Raw genomic sequence first — 22,354 nt, forward strand, 5'->3', positions numbered from 1 at the left:
CTGCTCATTCCGTCACTATGAGAAGGGTCTTTGTTGAGCTGAGCCAGTCGCACGTTACTTTAACATAGTTTTATTTCTTACCAGGCTTCTGTTGCTTTCATTTCCCCTTCTGGTCACCAGAAAACAAAAACATTAACAGTTACTAGAAAGCTAATGTAGCCACCGCCACTGCTGCACAGCAGAGATTGTTATTTAGGGCACCTCTCATTCTGACTCCGGCCATATCTTCATGCCCTTGAATTTTTTTAAATGTTGCAAGAATCTCACCGAAATCCATTGCAAACTTTTCCTTTTTCTTTCAGTATTCCAAAATGAAAAGGATGCTTGAATTAATAAACTCCTCTCAATTGAGGAAAATTGGGGTCAGGTTCTCTCTGACACATACTGGCCATGTGACCCTGGGCAAGTCACTTAACCTGTTGGTGCTCTAAACCAGAGTGGGGCAAACTCTTGGCCTTAAGGGCCAAGTGCCTCTGGAACCAGATTAAGATGTAATTAGGAGGGGCAGCTAAGTGGCGCAGTGGATAGAGCACTGGCCCTGGAGTCAGGAGGACCTGGGTTCAAATCCAGCCTCAGACACTTGACACTTACTAGCTGTGTGACCCTGGGCAAGTCACTTAATTCAGTTTAAAAATTGAATAAAATATTCATAATATGGCACTTTCTCCCCCTTTTGGGGTGTGGAGGGCAGGGCAATGAGTGTTAAGTGACTTTCCCAGGGTCACACAGCTAGTATCAAGTGTCTGAGGCCGGATTTGAACTCAGGTCCTCCTGAATCCAGGGCCAGTGCTCTATCCACTGTGACACCTAGCTGCCCCAATATGGCTCTTTTTTTTCCTTTTTCCTTTTTTTTTTTTTTTTTTTTTTTGGCGGGGCAATGAGGGTTAAGTGACTTGCCCAGGGTCACACAGCTAGTAAGTGTCAAGTGTCTGAGGTGGATTTGAACTCAGGAACTCCTGAATCCAGGGCCAGTGCTTTATCTACTGCAACACCTAGCTGCCCCTCAATATGGCTCTTTTAGAGCAAAGTCAGCATGTGACAACAGGGATTCACAAGAGCAGGCCCATTTCTGTTCTTGTCACCACCATTCCAGACAGCTCTCTTAGACTGACCTTTGTCGGGTTTTGTTGTTCTCCTTAGTTCTAGAAAAGGACCATGATGGCAGGAGGTCATGTTATGACTTGCAGTGAATTGAATTGAAGTGAGGGAGGGCTGTGCAAGGTTACCAGCCTTACTCTTGCTTCCAGAGCTATCTGGGGCCAGTGGCAAGATATATATCAGGATGACTGGAGATGGCCCCAGATGTTTCAGTCAAGTAGGGTTAAGTGACTTGCCAAGGGTCACACTTGTGAGGTGAGATTTGAACTCAACTCCTCCTGACTTCAGGGCTAGTGCTCTACCCACTGTGCCACATAGCTGCCCAATTGCTAACTGCCCTACTAGCCTTTGTAGCACGTGCCCAGCTGCATTGGCAGAGGGAGCATCTCCCTATCAAAAGGCCCGGCCCCTTGGATTAGTCAAAGGTGACTTTGATAAAACAGGGCCCAGGGAAACCCTTGTACTCATAGTTTTGCTGATAACCACCTGTGGCCAGGAAATCAGATAGTCAAATAGTCTGTACCCCCAAGGTTGCAGCCTGCCTTCTTATGTTGTCCTATGGGGCCCCGAGCAAAGACGAAGCATTCTTAGATCCAAAAATATCAGACACGGCTTCTTCAAAGTCACCCACTTAAAGGAGCAAAGGGCATTTTGACTTTCCAGATATTAACTGGTGTCTCAAGTTTGCAGGTGAGTTGCCCCTTTATTAGTATTCCCAGTTGAGTCCGGAATGCTTCCCTTTTCAGTCTCCGAGCTGCAGGGCCATTCTTCAGGTCCTAGGCAGAGCTATTCTCTTTGCTGCCATCTCAGCCCTGCCTGATTTAATGGCTTCTATGCATTCTTTGTGCAGAATTTCCCTAAAATAGGCAACTTCTTGTTGGGCACAGTGTTGCTAAGTCAAGTCTCTGACAACCTTTTGTTCCCTCTTGAAAATTTCCTCCTTGAATACACCAGCAGCTTCTTTGTCTGCATTAATGTTCCCAGTTCCTTGCTGGCTTGATTGCTTTGCCTTGCATACTTTAATCCTAGGGCATCCCCCTCACCCAGCCTATCTCCCTGAGAGTCACCTTGGCCAGGCACCCATCCTCTACGCTCAAGCTATATTCTGATTGCTTTGACCTTATCAGATAGACATTCACTCCTTATATGGAGCTTTGGAGAATTGCTTTGATTATTTGGGGAGCTTGTGGGGAGGGGATGGTGAGGAAGGGCAAAGAGAAGTGGAGGTAAAGGTATTGTTGCAAATACTTTTAATCCAGGAGTCCCTTCTAAATCCTGTATGACCAACATTCACTGACCCAAGAGTCAGGCGACAGCAGGTAACTAGTCCAAAGTCTACCTCAAAATCTGCATGACTTCGGTCAAGTTGCTTTCCTCCATTGGACCTAGTTTCTTTAGTCATAAAATGAAAGAATTGAATTAGATGCCACCCAAGGCCCTTTCCTAGTCTGAGTATTCCATAACTTCATGGCTGGCATGTAGAGAGCCGAAGCTGTTGTTTGTGGAACCTAGGCAAGGTTTGACCTTTATGCCTCACAGTCTGATATTTTGGGGGGAAAATCCTTGGATTTCTGCTCACAAGACTAGTCTTGTGGCCACTGACCTTTCCTCGACTTCTGTAGCTATGTTAGACCGTGACACTTTGTTCTCCCCTGAGGCAATCTCTTTTCTAATTCTTTAGTTGGTTTCCATAGGCAAGAGATGAAGTCTTCTGCCTGGTGGCCATCTCAAAATACAGGGTCAGTGCACATGCAGCATGAGACTCGACACCTGTTTAACTAGGATGGGGAGTATGATCTCTTCATTGGGTAACACCTGATTTTTCTGTTGACCACAGAGAAATGCCACTGGCTGCTCCTAACAGTTAAGACATACTTCTTCCAAGATGACTGTCTGCCCTGCTGGGACAAGAAAAACTGCACTGGCTCTGGAGGCAGAGCGCTTGAGTTCCAGTGTAATCTCGGCTACATATCATCTGTGCAATACTGGGCACTTAGCCTCCATTTTCTTCAGTGTAGAGTGAGGGCCTCTGAGGCTCCTTCCCGTGCTAGATCTCTAATCCTCTGGTCTTGTGCTCTTTGCCATGACCCCAAAGGGAGATGCCTTTCCCCTAGCTCCCTACCGCTCAGTACTGCTGCCTTCACCCCCCTCTCTCCAAACAAAGCCTTGTGGACCACTACATAAGGCTGGACCAACACAGCCCCAAATTCCTTCCAAACAGGATTTTAACCCTCACAGGCTCAGCTCAGGTTATCTAAATTCAGAATATTACCATCCTTTCTATTTAGACTATCCCCTTCCAGTTCATTATTACATCCATTACATCTTGCCTTCCCCAGCCAGGCTATAAACTCCATGAGAGCGCAGGCTGTTTTCGCCTTGGTTTTTGTTTACCTGTTGCCTAACATAGGACCTGGCACATGGTAGACAGTGAATGTTTGATTGATCAGTTGATGTTGGTCTTTGATGGACACTATAATGAGTTGGAATGGAACATTCTAAATTGGCTATTAATATTCTAAATTTATAATCCCTCGTGTAGATTTTATTCAGTAACCTGGGAAGGACCAGTGCCGCTAATTGGAAGCTATCTTCAGTAAAGCATCATTACTCTTAGTAATATTCATTTCCACTGAAAGCAGACTGGTTCATACAAGACATAATCTGAAATGCTGAGGCTGCAAACTAACTGCCCTTTCTTTCTTTCTTTCTTTCTTTCTTTCTTTCTTTCTTTCTTTCTTTCTTTCTTTCTTCCTTCCTTCCTTCCTTCCTTCCTTCCTTCCTTCCTTCCTTCCTTCCTTCCTTCCTTCCTTCCTTTCTTCCTTCCTTTCTTTCTTCCTTCCTTTCTTTCTTTGTGGGGCATTGAGGGTTAAGCAACTAGCCCAGGGTCACACAGCTAGTAAGTGTCAAGTCTCTGAGGCCGAATTTGAACTCAGGTCCTCCTGAATCCAGGGCCAGGGCTCTATCCACTGTGCCACCTAGCTGCCCCCTAACTGCCTTTTCAAAGTCTAAACTCAAGACTTCATTTCTCTTACTTGAGATTCCCCTGAACTGAAACAATTAGTCCCCTCTCTTTGCCACCAATTGATATTGCTTTACAAAACCCCATAAGGCTGCCTTTGATGGCCCTCTTCCAGACGCAAGAGATGCTGAGCCCTTACAGAAAAGCCTCATTGCTGCCAATGTGACAGCTTGTTTTTATTCTTTAGTTCCTTTACTTCAGACCTCCTCTACTAGTAGAGACCCCAGTTTATCACGTGGACCTCAAACCCGACTGCTCCTTAAAGAAATTAACTACTCCTAGAAAAGGCTTCTGTATCATTTCCCCTGGAAGAAGATAGGGATGGATATTCACAGAGTATTGATTACTCATTAAAATAATAGGACGTCCTGCCCCAAGTGTTGGTTGGTTTTGTTAATATATAGACTAATACCTATAAAAACTTTCAGCCAATATCATGATTAATAAAAATATAGTTTCGTTCAGGGCTTAACTCATGGACCACTTCCTCTGGTGGCTCTTTGCTCAGTCATCCTCAGCTCATTCTTCCTCACCCCTGCTTTCCCAGCATCTTCCCATGTCTGCCCCCTTCTCACGGGCCTGGTTCAGGCCCTCACCAGTTCTCCATAAATCCTGTACAAGCAAAGCTTAGTGACCAGCTGTCAGGAGACCCCACTAGGGTCCAATTTGAAATGAACTCCTAGTGGGTCTCCCTGCCTCAGTCTGCCCCCTGCAGTCCAACTTCCACACAGTTGCCAAAGTGACGACCTGAAAATACAGAGCTGCCTATGAAACTCTTCTTATTAAATCCTGGGGCCTCCCTATTGGTTCTGGGGTGAAATAGAGACTCTTCTGGCATGCACAGTCCTGCCTTCAGTAGGCCTTCCCAGTCTTGCTAGGTTGGACTCCTCCTCACATACTCTCCCATTTAGTCAACTGGCACACCATCTCACCCCTGCAGCGCTCTGTGTCTGGATGTCTCCCACAGCTGGAATTCCCTCCTTCCTCACCTCCACTTGTTGGAAGTCCTCGTTTCCCCACTCAGGCCCTTCATCTTTCCTGACCCTCTAAGCTGCTAGTGCCTCGCTTACCCTCCCCCTGCCCATTTAGTTTTGTGTGTGTGTGTGTGTGTGTGTGTGTGTGTGTGTGTGTGATGAAGACATATTATTACAGTTAGGCCCCTGACAACTTTGTAACTCCAAAAGAGTCTCTCAACCTCGTAGGATCCCCAGCATCTCTCTTAAGCTGTACGTCAGAGTGCAGTTGCTTCTCAGCATTGGTAAGAATTCCTGACACCAGTGAAAGCATAAAACCCAAACACATTTTGCATATACTTTGTGTGCGCGCGCATGCGCAAAGTGTGTGTGTGTGTGTGTGTGTGTGTATCTTCCGACCCCTAATAGAATGTCAGCTCTTTAATGGCAAGAATTTCATTTGTGGTTTTGTCTTTCTCACCCCATAGCACAGTGCCCTACTGTGTGCCAGGTAGTGTATCAAACATATTTTACAAACACGACCTTCTTAGATCCTGGTACACAGCAGATGCTTAGTGAATATTTGTTGGATTAGCTCATGCTCACAAAAGCCATTTCTTCAATCAGGAGGAGCTGGAGGGCTGGTCAGATTCCACTTCTGACACTTGGTAGCCATGTGATTGTGGCTGGACAAATCACTGAGTATCTCAGAGGTTCAGGTGATATGATGCCGGGAAAGTCTTCCAAAAACTGTAAAGCACCAAGCAAACTTCCATTTTTGTCATCGTCATGATGATCACCACAAATTGTTATAAAAGAGTTGTTCTTCCTCTCAGCAGAAAGCAAGACTGTTTCCTTCCCTTCCTGAATTTCTTTCCTTCTGTGAAACCCAAGGACTTGTTTGTCAAGTTGACTCGATGGAGAAGGGAGAAGAACTGGAGAGGAAACCTCTTTTTATCAATGCCAAGAAATGCTAGGGGCACTATACCGTCCATTTAAAATCTCCTTCATTGTATCAAGGTTTTACACCAAGATTTCCTGGTGTAAAGGCAAAAGCCAGACATTTAGGGACTTAAAGGGAGGGCAAATCATTCCTTACAGGAACTAGAGGTTGTGAAGTAACCATCTACTTTCCCTCGGTCCTTCATTTGCCAACACAGCTAATATTTATCCACTTCAAAAAGAACATTTTAAATTCCTTTGCTTGACATTTGAAGCCATCCACAGTCTGACCCCAACCTACCTTTCTGGCCTTATTGTACATGACACTCCTTGACACATAGAACAGTAATAAGAATAAATAATTCACATTTATGGAGAGTGTTAAGGTTCACAAATGGCTTTCTTCATAAAACCCCTGTGAGGTTGATAGTGCAACTAGTAGTATGCCCATTTTCCAGACCAGGAAACTGAGAACCTGAAAAGTTAAGTTTCTTACCTGGGACCTACAGATCTTAAGCTTCTGGAATGGACTATAAACCAAGCTATTCCCAACTCCAAAACCAGTGCTTTACTCACAGGAATGGAGAACTGGACTACTGGCATTTTCCTTTTTTCCTTTGCATTCATGTAGGCCATCCTTCATTCCTGAAATGTATTCCTACTTCATCTCTGCCTATGAAAAGCCTTTTCTTCAAGCCTCAGCTCAGAACTGGCTCCCCTGTGAAGTCTTCCCAAGTTCCCCCAGCTGAAAGTGGTCCATCTCCTTGTAAATTTTCCTAGAACATTCTGGCTGGATCTCTTCTTTGCCCCCATCACACTTTACCTTATAGTTTATGTATGTGTATCTATCTCACCATGAGAGCAAGACACCTAGAGCAGTACCTTATAGCAGTAGGTACTTAATAAAGGATTGCTCAGTTGAATCAAATGTTCCAGGGAAATTTGCAGACCCCTTCCCATGCCCCAGGCTTCTTTGATAGCTCTTCCTACTGGAGGGGTAGAGGAGAGTGGCATTGCCTCTTTCATCTAGCTGGAATTGAAATAGCTCATTTGGTGTACAAAGGTGGGAAAATTTCCCAAAAGAAGAGCAAAGACACTGCAGAACCAACCCACAAAGAGCAGAGAGAAGATGGTTTCATCACAGTGAGTAAACAGAACAGGCTTGTTAGCTTTTTTTTTGGGGGGGGGGGCAATGAGGGTTAAGTGACTTGCCCAGGGTCATAAAGCTAGTGTCAATTGTCTGGGGTCAAATTTGAACTCAGGTCCTCCTGAATCCAGGGCTGGTGCTTTATCCACTGCGCCACCTAGCGGCCCCTAGCTTTTCTTTACAACTCTGATGTCATCTGCTTAAGAAGGCAGGAGGCCCTTTGGAGAGTTCTAGATTTGCTTGAGTGTATAAAAGCTTGCTTAGATAAGGACTAATGAGCATTTTCAAGCGTGCCACAGAGTATTAATGATTATTCTGGAAGTTGATACTATCGTGGAGTCCTTAGAGAAGACAGACAGGGTGGTAGTTGTGTGTAGAAGGCACATTTCGAGTACTTGGGACCTATCTCATAGCCCCAATTCTTAGTGAGTTCTGGGGCCAAGGCTTCTCCCCAGCTTGAATCATTGACACGCCGTCTGATTTCAGGAAACAGATAGATCCTCTTGATAGAGACCCAAAGCATTAAGAAAAGGGTGATTGGGGAAGAAGCATGCTCTGCGTGTTAGAGCATCTGTGGGATCTCAGGTCTTTACCTCTGGTTCTTACCTGGTTTCAGCTTGGAAGGCTTCCTTTCTTGGGTCAGCAGTTGGGCCAATAGAAATACTGACAAAACACTGTGATGTGGGACAGAAGAGTAAAATATGCCTAAAATAAAGGTGCTCACATCTAAGATTTCATCATTACTGACCAAACAGTGAAGAAAAATTTGTTTTAAGCAAAGAATGTAGAAGAATATTTCTAATTTCTGTTTTATCAGCTTAATTCTCTTTAATGTCAGTATCTTCCCTCTACGAGTCTCTCCAGTTTCTCCTTGTTTGTACAGCAGATTTGTATGTCGTCTCCCAGGCCCTTCTCTCCCTCCCCTTGGACCGTGAGCACCTTGAGAGCAGGGACTAGTTTGCGGGCTGCGGGGTGGAGGGTTGTATTTGTCTTTCTGTCCATCCCCAGTGCTTGGCATAGGGCCTAGCACTTGGGATAAACACAGTAAATGTTTGTTCACTGGTTACTTTATAAGTAGTCCGAATGAAGAACAAATTATATTATTTCATTTATTCCTGTGGCTTCTTGACCTCTTTTGGGAGGTTAAGGTATGGAGAGGCCATTACAGTTGTGGAAAGCTAACAAGCATAAAGACACGGGATGTATTTTCTCTGAATTGGGTGTAAGGCTTTGTCTGAAGCAGAAGCAGATGAAGAAGAGTTAGTGGGCAAGATGCCCACTTGGGAGTTAGGCTCAGGTAGATTGCAAGCACAATGTTAGCAAACCACACTGTGCCAAAGTTTGCTAATCTGCAAAATGAATCTGTCTCTTAGGTCTGTTGGGGACAACCCAAATGAGACAATGTATATAAGGAGTCTAACCCTTCAAAGCTACAAATGCCAGTTATTATGAGAAAGGTGAAAGTAGAGAAAAGAGTTGGGAAGAAAACTTTCCAAATGAGAAAAATGGCAGGATATTTCTATTTTGGTCACATTCCTATCCCCTTAATTGATTTTCTCCTTACTACCATACTCTTTGGACATCAGGCTGCTTCATCTGTTGATTGAGTGATTGATACAGAATCTTAGCAATCAAGTTAGATTTGATGATCCCTTTAAAAAAATAATAAACTTAATGGACAGATTCACAGATACTTCCATCTTCTCAAGGCTTCCTTCCAGCAAACATTTTGACTCTACAATCAAAATAACTTTGTTTTCAATTGCACTGACGACTGAGTCCTCTTGGAGTCTAGGAGAGCAGTGCATTCACTATACATGCCCAACACATTCTTGGATCATGTCATAGACCTATCACATTTGAAAGAAAATCTTTCCCTGTAGTTTTCCATTAACAGCAGTAATGCCTAGGAATCTCTACCCAGTTGGTTTTGAGACAGATGGTAAAGATACTGTTATGTTCTATATGTTACAACTTTTTGTTCTTGAAGAATGTGGATCCCAGATAGATCAGAGTTTTGCATTAGAAACTGGGTAAGAGACAAATAATTATTTGAAGGTCTGAGAAGGGAGAGAAGGTAAAAGGTAAAGGGAAGGAAGCATATGCCTGCATGGAAAAAGGTTGGGGAAAAGAAGCATCCCTGTTTCTTAGCTAGTTCTTATGTCCTACAAGACCTGAAATGACTGTCTTCACTCATCCCTGTTTATAGCTGATATCCTCAACATTTGGTGCTTAGACTACAAATCTCACTTCTGGAGGAGTCTTCGCCACCTTCCAGTCACCTTCCTCCAGCCAAATATTTCCCCCCTCTCCTGAACTTGACTGAATGCCGACAGCTAAGTTTTAGTTCTTCGGTTCATAGTTCTTTGCATGGTGTTAGGAAATCACTGGATGGCTTAGTAAACAGTACATTTAATACTGTTTTTAAAATACAAGATGAAACATGGTCAAATGACATCAAATTATTTTGTCATTCAACTTCTTTTTTTGTTAATTTACAGCAAGACAGTTACATGGGAAACATGTAATGAGCTTCTTAGTCTGCAGTAAAAATCACTATCTTCAGGTGTAATTTGAATCCCTAACAGCTACAGTTAGTTCCTGGGAAACATGGACTCTTAGAAATGGAAAGGGGGCAGCTAGATGGCGCAGTGGTTAAAGCACCAGCCCTGGATTCAGGAGTACCTGAGTTCAAATCCGGCCTCAGACACTTGACACTTACTAGCTGTGTGACCCTGGGCAAGTCACTTAACCCCAATTGCCTCACTAAAAAAAAAAAAAAGAAAGAAATGGAAAGAACTTTGGAGTTCCTCTTCCCCCAGTATCTGTTTTGGTCATCTGTTGACACTTCAAATCCCCAAGTAGTGAAGAGTCACCAAGACCCTTCCCAGTTACTTTATAAAATCACTTCAAAAACAAAAACACCTGTTGGAATTTTACAAACTCTCAGAAAGGACTCTGGGAGAATCCAGTTGAAGGAGAGAAGGTCTTCTTAACTGAGGTCTACTACTCAATACTAAGAAAAAGAGGATCTTCCACAAATCTAGTCTCAGTGTTTGGGTATTTCCCCATCTGGTGGTGAGAGGGAGTGTGCAAATGACTCAAAATGACACAAGAATACATTTTAGAGAAGCGAAGAGGGAAGTCCCTATGACACAGGGAATAAATAATAAATAGTATGTGAGATCAAAGAGTTTCACTTCAGCAAGATTTCTGAGAGAAATGCCCAGGGAACTTGCCATGGGGATGACAACTTTGAGTTTTAGATAATGAAGAAAGAGTAGTTTTGTTTTTTGAAACATATTGTTTGGGCTTGAATTCAAATGCCTTCTTAAACTAGAAAATATGTTTAAATATGTACCAAACCTGACAGAATGAGCAGAAAAGTTCATTTCTATGAAGTGAACTGTATTTTCCTTTTGGCTTCCATTAGACCAGTCATAGAAATGGCAATAAGGAGAAAGAGAATGCTCCTCTAAATATAAGTATTCTGCCTTGAGTGATGTAACTGTATTCCTCACCTTATCTATGAATTTGGTTTACTTGAAAGTATTCTAATATTCTGGAGGATACAGAACAACTTAGATTCTATTGCTGAGGATACATGCAAACCAAACAGTGTTTCATTGTGTTGAAAGTAAGTATGTTGTACAGTCAAGATCATAAATTCACATTTGGTCAGGCTTATTAGGGAGAGCTAAGGAACCCTGCTCTTTTGCCTACCATGTGCCTGTGGCCAGGTTTCTTTCTCTATTTCACAAATCACATCTTCCTACTGTGACTTGACAAGGAGCCAAATTCAACACAAGTTGAGTAGTCTTAGAATTTACCCTATTCCTGAGGGCTTGATCTGGTTGAGTCCTAACCCTTTGCCTTTATCCAGGCTGTTTTCATGGAGAGTGTCTCTGGGTGACTTGGCCTGAGGTGAGGTAGTGCAGTGGATAGAGTGCTAGGCCTAGAAAGACTCATCTTCCAGAGTCCAAATCCAGCTTCAGACACTTACTAGCCGTGTGACCCTGGGCAAGTCACTTTACCCTCCTTGCTTCAGTTCCTCATCTGTAAAATGAGCTGAAGAAGAAAATGGTAAACCATTCCTGTATCTTTGCCAAGAAAAAACCCAGATGGGGTCACAGAAACTCAGACACAACTGAAAAACCACTGAACAACAACGAATGGAGAACCGGAAGGGACCTCAGAGGCCGTCTCATCTAGCCTCATCATTTTTCAGATGAAGATACTGAGGCCCAGGTAGGTTAGGTGACTGTCCCAAGGCCACACTAGAATGAGAGCTCTTTTCAGTGAGTTATGTGACTTTCAGCTTCAGAGCTTAGCCCAACTTCACCCACTGATATAATTTCCCTTTTAAGATCCCAATTGTCATCCAGTTGGCCTTGGGTCTTATTTAGGTCTAAACGACTCAGCTGAGGTCAGTGAACAGAATGACGATTCCTGGAGAGTTTCTCCAGGATCCCCTTGACCCCTTTGGAAATAAGGATCGCCAGTACAACCCTTGCAGAGCTGCCGATCTCTTAGGAGAGCACTGGACCAAGCGCTCTTGGTTTGGCCAGAAACTCTTTATTCACGCTTTAGACAGGCTGGGTCTGACTGCTGGTGACTCACTCTTTACTGTATGCCTGGCTGCCATGGGGTGAGGAAGGAATTAGGGAAACGAGGAAGATAGTCTGAAGAGAGTTTGACCCATGCTGGGGCTTCACTGAACCTTCAACAGTATTTCTGAAGTAATTTGACCTATTCAAACTGCTAGTGGTGGTGTTGGTATTGTTATTACTACCACTATTGTAGCTAAGGTTTCCCACACTTTCACTGATCTTACTGCTGTTTAGACTACTGCTGGGTCAGACTCTGTGCAGGTCACTAGGTTATGCCTATGGAAGACTTAGGAAGATAACACTTAAGGAGAAGTTTTCTTCAGTCTGTAAACATTTACAATTAAATAAAGATGTTGCTTTAGCCCATTAGAAATAGACATCAAAAAATCTACTCTTAATGAGGGAAGTTTGAGCTTTCCATTACTTCATTCAGTATTGCTACTTTAATGTAGTTTAGATCTTTTTTAAAAAAATTAGAGACTTTCCCTTTAAGGACTTTGCTCATGACTCAGATGATGTCATCTTCTTCTTCCCTTCCACTCTCCCAACCCCAAAGTCTTTTAAAGTTTGTGCCAGCCTGTTACTGGGGAGGAGTTACTGAGTAATGGGGTGATTCATGGTTTCAGGTATTTTAAAACTACTTCCCTGACAAAATAATGGGTTAGTTTTATTTAAAGAATGAAGCCTGAAGAGAACTGTTGTCAGCTGGATTGTTGTAGACATGTTAGCCGCTGTGAATGGTGGGAGCCATGCGCTGGCAGGAGCTGCTGTGGCTGAGGAAGGCCCAGGTAGGAAAGAAGCAACATGCCCCATGCACCCTCGTGCACTATGTGAGTGCCTGCTGAGTAAGGGGGCTGAAGGTCTCTTGCATATATTTTTTAAAAATTTGAGATACCTTAAGAATGCTTGTTTATCTATACCACTGATTTGTACCAAGTGTGATCCATGTGTGCATATATAAATTATGCTTCTCTTCCCTGAGGAGCCATCAAGTTTTTCATCCATTTCTAATTACCTCCTTAAGAAGTCACCAGATGGATTGAACACAAAACTACTATTCCCAAATCTCTGAAGTAGAACCACGGGCCTAAGAAATTGATTATTTTTCCTGTTGCCTATATGATGTATATTTTAGAGGTGTTCAGTATATTAGGTCATCTAAGTATTAGTTCAGAATCTGAGGTAAGAAGGGCATCTAGTGCATGGGAGGGTACTGTTGACTTTTTTTACTGCTTAGAAAAGGGGCAAATCCTTTTAGACTCCCACTGAACTTCTGTGACTTTGTGGGTTCCTTTTTCCTCAGAGATAGAAACATTTAAAATACCAGCTTCCATATAGAGCCTAAAGTCCTGAAGAAAATCAACTCCAAGGAGACAGACAGAATCTGAAAAGACCTATGGGTTCTGAGGAATCACATCCCAAACTTCTTTGTGATTCCAGGCAACTTGAGTATCCAAGACCCTGGCTTCTCTTCTTCCTCCCTCCCTCCTGCTGCAGCCCACCATTAAGTCATTTCTTAGTATATAAGAACTCCCTCAGCAGATAAACAGGGCCTAAAGAAGTGAAACTAAAACCTACTGATCCTGTAAATTCAACAAAATTTGGCAAAATAATGGCAAAACATCTAAGTTCTTTTGTTGTTACCTTCAAATATTAAAACATGCATTTTAATTGCATTTATTTCTACTAATGGTAATTTATTGACTTCAACAAAATACTAAATGCTCTTAAGAACTTAGACTTGAACTCCTGCCCCTGGACTCAAAGAAAAGACCAGTTCAGGAGAAAGGGATGTGTGCACATCTAAGGAAATAGTAAACTAAGTTGCATATAGTGTGACTGTTTCAAGTTTAATAGATTTCAGTGGCTAATAGAAGCACTTCAGATTTTTTTCTTTGAAATATTAAATATCAAAAAGTATGAGATCTTAAAATATGCATACATACATATATACATGCATACAGGGAGAAGGGGTGAAGGAAAGGAGATTCTTTCCCTTGGGGGCTAAGGTGAAGTGCATGATGGAAGTCGTCAGTTTTTAATTTTACATCCCCTTTGGAAATTATTTATTGTAATATTGTGGTGGTTATTTTATTATTAATTTCTGTTATACTCCTCAATAGGGAGCAGTTCCTCTTTTGCTCCTATTCCTCTCTCATTCATTACTGCTCTCCAAAGTAGGCATCAGTGTAGATGTTTTTCTCCTTAAATAGGCTCTGTGCTCTCCTCTATTTTGACTCCCAGCCTTGTGGGGATAATTTAACTCTCTTGTGCTTAAATTGACTCTCCTTTCTCTCCAATTTCCACATTTCCACGTTACCCATAGAAGAGGGGGGGAAGTGTTCACACTATAAGACTTTGACTTAACTTTGAGCATATTGCTGACTTTGCTATTTTCAGTGTTTTGCTCCCTCATGACCATTTCTCATTATTGTAGGTATTTCGATGTTGAATCACTTACAATACAATAATACTTATTATTACATCCTGTTATGCTAGAATTTGAAACAGTTTCTTATGGGTTAGGGGAAAATGCATTTTTAATATTTTAATTTGGTAGACTTTTAAAATCAAATCTCATAAAATAAGCCCGCTTATAAATTATATACTATTTATAAATGGATTATTACAAGTGATTTTCATTTACTCTCACAAACTCCTGCCACTTCTAAAGATGTCTTTTCATCTACGTTCGCTTTTCCAAATCTAGCAAACAGGGAAAATTAAATCATATCTTGCTTTTGTTCATGAATTTACAGAGCAAAACTGTTAGCTTTGACTTTATTTGGGTAAAAACACACAGATATGATAAAAGTTCACTTTATCTAATCTATGAAATGTATCCTTGGTCATTGTTTTAAGGAGACTGTGCATCTATAAACTGCCAGTCTTTTCACAGTAAATGATTTTTGTAGAATGTGTTATTATTGTGGAGGTGGGCTTTGCTTTACAGTGTGCACAGCCACTCTGGGAGTGGTTGTGCACACTGTAAAGTTGTCTGTGTTGATTTTTATAATTTAAATCATGTTTAACTGAACCACTGAATCCTCCTGTTTAAAAGATGTTTATGTGAATTTTTTTCTAAAGAAAAAATTGCCACTCAATTTATCCATCTTTAGTATAAAATTGCTTGGTTTTATTCTGCACGATTCATTTGACACAAAGTACACCTGTAGGGAGAACCAGCAGGGGGGAAAGGAGGTATTTAACAGAGATGATCTGTGTAGGTACCTTTCCAGAGACGAGGGTGGGTCGTGCCTCCTGCCCCATTTCTAGGGAAAGCCGTTACCTTCAGCATCCTTTTAACGGCCTCCTCTCTTCCTTTGATGCTAGATCGACCGGTTGGAAGTAAGCAGCCTTGCTCAGACCTCCAGTGCAGTGACCTCTAGCACCGACGGCAGCATCAACACTGACTCAGTGGATGGGACACCTGACCCACAGCGCACCAAAGCAGCGATCACCCACCTGCAGCAGAAGATCCTGAAGCTCACGGAACAGATCAAGATCGAGCAAACAGCCCGAGATGACAATGTGGCAGAGTACTTGAAGCTCGCCAACAACGCGGACAAGCAGCAGACCGCCCGCATCAAGCAGGTGTTTGAGAAGAAAAACCAGAAATCGGCCCAGACCATCCTGCAGCTGCAGAAGAAGCTAGAACACTACCATCGGAAGCTCCGAGAAGTGGAGCAGAATGGCATCCCCCGGCAGCCCAAGGACGTCTTCAGGGATATGCACCAGGGCCTAAAGGACGTAGGGGCCAAAGTGACCGGCTTCAGCGAGGGGGTAGTGGACAGCGTCAAAGGCGGGCTGTCCAGTTTCTCCCAGGCCACCCACTCGGCCGCAGGAGCCGTTGTCTCAAAGCCGAGAGAGATCGCCTCCTTAATTCGGAACAAGTTTGGCAGCGCAGACAACATCTCTAATCTGAAAGACTCTTTGGAGGAAGGGCAGCTGGAGGATGGGCCCGGGGGGAAGCCCCTGGGGGTGATTGCCAACTTTCAGTCGAGTCCAAAGTATGGTAGTGAGGAAGACTGTTCCAGCGCTACCTCGGGCTCAGTGGGAGCCAACAGTACCACGGGGGGCGGCCCTGTGGGGGCATCAAGCTCCAAAACAAACACTCTGGAGATGCAGAGCTCAGGGCTTGATGCAATACTTCACGAGATCCAGGAAATCCGAGAGACCCAGACCAGGCTAGAGGAATCCTTTGAAAACCTCAAGGAACATTATCAGAGGGACTATTCCTTCATAATGCAGGCCTTACAGGAGGAGAGGTACAGGTAAGTTCTCTTGGAACGTCGTGGGTGTCTGTCATACTCTTGGTGGTCTCCCTAGGTGAAGCAGAGTTAGGGGGCTTTTCTTCCCTTTTGTTATGGGGAAAATAGGTGAGGGGTTTGGGATAGGGGTAAGGGTTCTTAGGAATTCCTCTTTAAAGAATTACATCCTCTTGCACACAAATCTAATTAGAATAAGATAATAGTTTATTTAGGGGCTGGGGAAAGGAAACCAAGAAAGAAATCCTTGGACTTCTTCTCATGGGGAAAAGGCATAGCACAGAGGCATACCAAATCTCCTCGAGCAGGAGACAGGCAGACACTTTTATAGAGGTCCAGTGGTGGTCCGATGAGGTGATCGTCCGACTACGGAAAGTTCCTCTATTGAGAGAGGACCATCCCCCACTGGTGGTGACGGGGGAGTTGGGTGAGGGGTGGCTGCGGATCTCAAGCCATCTCTCTCCTCCCCCCACCACAAAGGCAGCAGCCACACCTAACCTTATCTCCCCAGGAGTGGGGGAGAATGGAATGAAGGGTGGTAGTCCCAGAGCTAGCTCCGTCCAGATCCAGTGCCACTTATCGCTTTAGGTGTGTCTGTCCTTTGGTTTAGTTTCTCAACGAGAAGGTTCTGTGATGTACCCCAGAAAACTTCTGGGGTGCTAGGCCCATAAAATTTAGATAAACAGATGTGGGAAAGTTAAGCCACTTTTCCAGGGTCACTTGTAGATGAGACATTCTATTCAGGAAGGGGAGCACTCAGGGGCTCTAGTGTTTGTGCCTTTAATTACAAACATTAGAAGGTTTCCGTCCTTTCATTAGCGGTCATGTCGTTAAAGGACAGATCTTTTCAAGAAGACAGACAAGTCGTGTCTACTGTAGGTCTCTGCTCTATCATAGCCACTTGAAGGAATCAAAGCTCACTGAAAAGTAATAAAATCCTGTTTGTGTTTAGTGCTTGAGAACAGCATTAAAGAACTGGCTGAGAAAAAAGCCATGCAGGAAATCAGTCCTGATAAACATGTCTGCTACCCTTATTAAGCATTGGCAGGACTTTGCAATGGGAGCAGATTTAGCAGGAAGTCGTTCAATAGCAGTTGGAGTTTCCCGAGGGACCTGATTCTTTTAGGCAGAACTGTGTAAAAGGTGGAAGCTTAGAGTCCTTTGCTATTTCCACATTGTTCATTTCTTAGCTGTTCTCCATATGTCATCCGCCTCCATCTGTTTTCTTTTCCCTATAAGGGAAACATTCTTGCAGAGTATTGGTCCTGATGCTTGGACTGAGAGCAGCTCCCCCTAAAGGAGATGGTCTCCCTTGTGGGCCAGGCAGATCAAGGCCCTGCAGAGGCAGTGGGGTGCAGTGGAAAGTGCTGCAGGGGGTCACGGAGGCTGGAAAACATATCATGGCAATTGTGGAGAAAAGGAGCTGGACTAAGAAACCCGAGGCCCTGGTTCTCCACAATGCCGACCTCCTTTGTAACCTTAGGCTGGCTAGGCACTTAACCACTCAGTGCCTCATTTTCCTGATCTGCAAAATAAAAGGGTTACACTAAAAGATGTCCATGGTCCTTTCAGTTCTAAAATTCTAGCTGTGTTCTGTTCATCTGATTCACTCAAAGAACTTTATTGAGTATTTATTAACCTTTACTTCTCCAGAAGAAATTAATCAAGCCACAATTTTCAGACGGTAAAATTAAAACACAGGACTCCTTACATTGTCGCAACTTTCTTTTTATTTATGGTTTCTACAGCAACCAACATTTTATATGCCCATTAGAGAAGAAGCATTTATTAAGCCCCCACTGAATGCTTAATCAGCAAACAGGCAGACAATGTGCTGGAGATAATGAGACACTCCTTCCCTGGCTCTCAGGGAGCATATAGTCTTCTCAAAGAGGCAATAGGTTGGGGGGGGATGTCTGTATATGTAAAAAATAAATACAAATGAATATTAAATGGTTTAGATAGGGAGGGCACTAGCAATTGGGAGGGGCTAAGGAAAGGTTTTGTGAAGAATGTGAAACTAAAGCTACATCTTGGAGGAAGTAAGGCAGAAGTAAAAGGGGAAATGGAGTACCGTGTGTGGGAAGGCAAGTAACATAATAAGACTGCAAAAGTGGGTTAGGACCAAGTTGTAAAGGGAAGGTACATCTGATTTTGAAGGCAGCAGGGAGCCGCAGTCGTTCATGGAGGAGGTGAATGAGTGACAGGCTCAGATGTGCACTCAAGGAGCATCATTAGGCTGCCATGTGGAGGATAAACTGGAGCAGGCCTGGACACTTAAATAGGAGAGCTCTGCAGTAGTCCAGATGGGAGATGGTGCTGGCCTGTGAGCAGAGGAAAGGAGGTGCCGCCGTGGTGGCTATACAAAGAGAAGGCTGTGTGAGGTGAAGGAGAAGGATGAGTCCAGATACTAGAAGGCAGTCATGCCTTTCACAGAAATGAGGAAGTTCAAGAGAGTTGAGGTTTAGGGGAAAGGTCATGTGTTCTTTTGGACGTGCTGAGTTTGAGATGTGTCTGGACCAACTAGTTTGATAAATAGATGTGTGAGTCATCTGCATAGTGGGGATGATTAAGCCCATGAGAACTGATGAGATCATCTAGTGAGACTATGTACAAAGAGAAGAAAAAGATGCCCAGGACAAACTTTGAGGTGCGCCCACAGCATGACACATTTCACGATCCAGCAGAGGAAACTGGGAAGCAATCAGCCAGATAGGAGAGCCGGGAGAGAGAACCCAGGGGAGAGGGTAAGCAAGAAGACTGAAGACTAAGAGATCCTCACTGACTTTGGAGAGATGGATTTCTGTTGGGACATGAGGTTAGAAGTCAGATTGCAAAAAGTTAAGGAGAGACAAGAGAAGGTAGTGAAAGCACTGAGTATAACCACTTTTTCCCAGGAGTTTGGTGGCCAAAGAGGAGAGACAGAGAATAACAGCTTGGGGTGATGGTAGGGGCTGGTAAAAGATTTTTTTTAAGAATGGGGTGAAAAGAAAGAAAGAACTGTGGAGTATAGATGCTGATTGAACCATATTATTTCTTTTGTTTTGGGTGCTGTTGTTTTTTTTTTTCTATTTTGAGGTTTTGCATCACTGCTCTCATTTTTTCTCTTGTAACAGGATTAATGCAGAAATAGGATTAATGTTATTATGTGTATATATATGTGTGTGTGTATATATCTATATCTATATGTATAGAGATATATAGATATAACCTATATCAGATTACCTGCTGTCTAGGGGAGGGAGGGAGAAAAATCTGAAATTGTAAAGTTTGTATAAACAAAAGTTGAGAACTATCTTTACATGTAACGGAAAAAATAAAATACCTCATACATTAAAAAAAAAAGAATGGGGTGACTTGGGAATATTTGTAGGCAATAGGAAAAGGAACCAGTAAATAAGGAGTGGCTGAAGAGGAGACAGGGAGGGGTAGAGGAAAAGAAGAGGCGGTCTCTTGGAGAAGACAGAGGGATTGGATTGGGGTAAGGGGCACCATATTGTCAGAGACTGGGGGAAAGGAGGAGAGAGTATAGATTTAGATCAGTGTGGTTTAAGAAGGAGGACATAGGAGAGCTCTCAGGAAATCGACTTTGTTTTCTCCATGTTTTCACCTCCACGTGAGGTTCAAGTCCCCAGATGAGATGGGGGGAAGGAGAGGTTTGATGAGAGAAGACAGGAGGAGGCTAGGGAGTCCACTGGGAAGAAATGAAATGACTGCCTTCCTGCAGCAGTGATGAGCCAAATAGAGCAGAAACACAGCGCTGGTGTGGCCATTGTGTGGCCATGTTCTTCTCCCCAGCTGAACTCTTCTCTTCGTTCAGGAATCATTCTTTCAAAGGTTTGGCAGAGTGGAGGGTTTCATGACCAGTTGCACAGTCGTGCCTCCCTCTTTGCTGTGCCCTTGCTGCCTTTTCTTTTCTATAGGCAGGTTCATAAATGTTCAAGAAGAAGGGGACATGAAAGAGGAAGACTTAAAAGCCAATACATTAGCATTTGGTGTCTAGAGGTTAGTTAGTCCGGGGAGACAGGGTCAGGGGCGCCCTGCTGGGTAGCATTACACTATCTGCCAGTGTTTTTAAAAATAGAACATGGAGCCCTTTGCTCCTACACTAAAGCTAGCCCCTCTGCAGATGGGGCATAAGTGTAGGTTAAGAGCTCTAGAGAGAACTGCTCAAAACATGACTAACTTTGGGGGGCCTTTTTGGAAACATGCAAAGTCACAGCATCACAAACTCTTGGAGCTGCACAGGACCCAAGAGGCTCCTAGCCAGGCCCCTAGTTGAACAGTTCTACAGTGTACCCACCACATGGCAGTCTAGCCTGGGTAAGGAAGCCACTGCCTCCCAGAGCAGTCCATCTCATTTGGGGATCACTCCTCTCATTAAGATTTTCCTCTGGGGCAGGTAGGTGGCACAGTGGATAAATCACTGGCCCTGGATTCAGGAGGACTTGAGTTCAAATCCAGCCTCAGACACATGACACTTACTAGCTGTGTGACCTTGGGCAAGTCACTTAACCCTCATTGCCCCCCCCCTCCAAAAAAACACACAAAAAAAGAAGATTTTCCTTCTATTCACCATAAATTTGCCCCTTTGCAACCTCCTGCTCCTTGTTCTGCCCCTGGAGTCAAACAAAACAAACATAATTAATCCCTCCTCCCTACATGGCCATTAATATGCATGAAGATAGATCCCTGTCGTGGACTCTACTTACCCAGATTGTAGATTTTCTATTTCTGTTCCTCCAAGCTAAACATCTCCCTTCTCTTTGCTTGGACCCCATGGGACAGGACTGCTCAAAGTTCTTTCTCAGTGCTGGTTGTCTGCCTCTGGATTGTTTCCAATTTATCAGTGTCTTTTGTAAAATGTGGCACCCAGCACTAAAAACAATATTCCACACAGAATGTATCCAGAGCACAATACAGCTACAGGACTCTCCCCTCCTTAAGCCTTTTGCCCAAGTCACTTTTCAGTGTCAACTCAAACACAAACATGTCACACCAGTGATTCACAATTAGCTTGAGGACACTAAACCCTCCTGGGTTTTTAGATGAACTGCTTTCCAGCCAGGCCTCTCCCAGCTTGTGCTTGGCACTTTATTTTTTCCTTTGAACCCAAGTGTAAAACTTTTCCATTTATCGCTATCAAATTTCCTCCTACATGCTCTGGATCCGGGTCCTGACCCACCATTGTCATTCATTGAGCTCTCCCTGCAGGCTTGGTGTCCTCTGAAAATCTGATGAGTCAGTGGCTCATAAACCCAGAGGGTCTCTGGGGGACTCCACTAGAGACCAACCTCTGTTGTCAGAGGAAGCCATTCATGAGTACCCTTTGGAGCCACCAGCTCCTTCCTAACCCACCTCCCTCCTCTGCCACAGAGCCCACATCTCACCATCTCTTCCACAAGAACAGGAGAGAGTGTATAAAATGATATCTTCAAGTACAGATAAACTAAATCTGCAAGCACTCACATGACCCATTATTCTAGGAACTGTCCAAAGAAATGAGGGTTTCACACCTTGACTGGTTCTCGATGAAGACAAAGCTGGCTGGCTTTGTCATCCCCACTTCCATCCACCAGATTTGGGCTTGACATCATGCCTTCAAGCCAAATTTAGGGCTGGGTACCAATGAGACTTAAGAATAAAAAATTGCTTCCAAGGCCCACTTTGTATCAGGATGAAAGATAAGAGCCAGGGCAGAGCATCTCCACACCACCTCCCCGCCCCCAATTATCTCCTCATTGCAACAGGGGAGTCCAAGCCCCTTTATTTCTTGGCCGCTTTTATACTCTCCTATAGGCAAAATGGTCAGTTTTACAGAATGCTCACCAGGGTGAAAGAGAATATTTAAATCTATTAAGTTCTTGGAAATGCCTTAGTTCAAAAACAATAGACCCAAAGTAACCTCTACTCGCTTCTTTTCTTATCCCCTAGCAGTTCTAGACTTGGGTTTCCTTTTTTAAATTCCTGAGGCAAATTTCTTTTTAAGAAAGTACTCCTGCTGTACACTTTCTATCCAGAAGCCTCTTTAAAGACCAATGGAGCCTAGATCCTGTTCTTGTTACTACCCCAGGAACAACATTCATTTATTCAGCAAATATGTTTTGAGCAGCTGTCACATGCAAGGCACTGTTAAAGTGCGATGCTTCATCCAGCTTCCTGGGAAAATAAAGCAGCACCAAGAAATGACTTTTCCAGGCAACTATTGAATCAGTTAAAGTTTAACCAGCTGTGAGGGCCATCTTCCTCAAACACGTTTTCCTGCTTTTTAAGAGTATAATGAACATCCTTGGACCTTTTGAGAAGAGGATGTG

The 22,354-nt window shown here is 43.6% G+C and overlaps 1 protein-coding gene across 4 annotated transcripts in view; it reads left to right on the forward strand.

Moving 5' to 3' along the window:
• TMCC1 (transmembrane and coiled-coil domain family 1) overlaps positions 1-22,354 on the forward strand; it is a 195,056-nt gene that overhangs the window by 159,867 nt on the left and 12,835 nt on the right. For all 4 annotated transcript variants that reach the window (XM_043969615.1, XM_043969629.1, XM_043969632.1 and 1 more), the window contains exon 2: positions 15,106-16,046. In XM_043969615.1, the coding sequence (XP_043825550.1) occupies positions 15,106-16,046 (941 nt within the window). The remainder of the gene's footprint in view (positions 1-15,105; positions 16,047-22,354) is intronic.

This window comes from Dromiciops gliroides, chromosome 1 (genome assembly GCF_019393635.1).
Source record: "Dromiciops gliroides isolate mDroGli1 chromosome 1, mDroGli1.pri, whole genome shotgun sequence".
NCBI classification, from domain to species: Eukaryota; Metazoa; Chordata; class Mammalia; order Microbiotheria; family Microbiotheriidae; genus Dromiciops; species Dromiciops gliroides.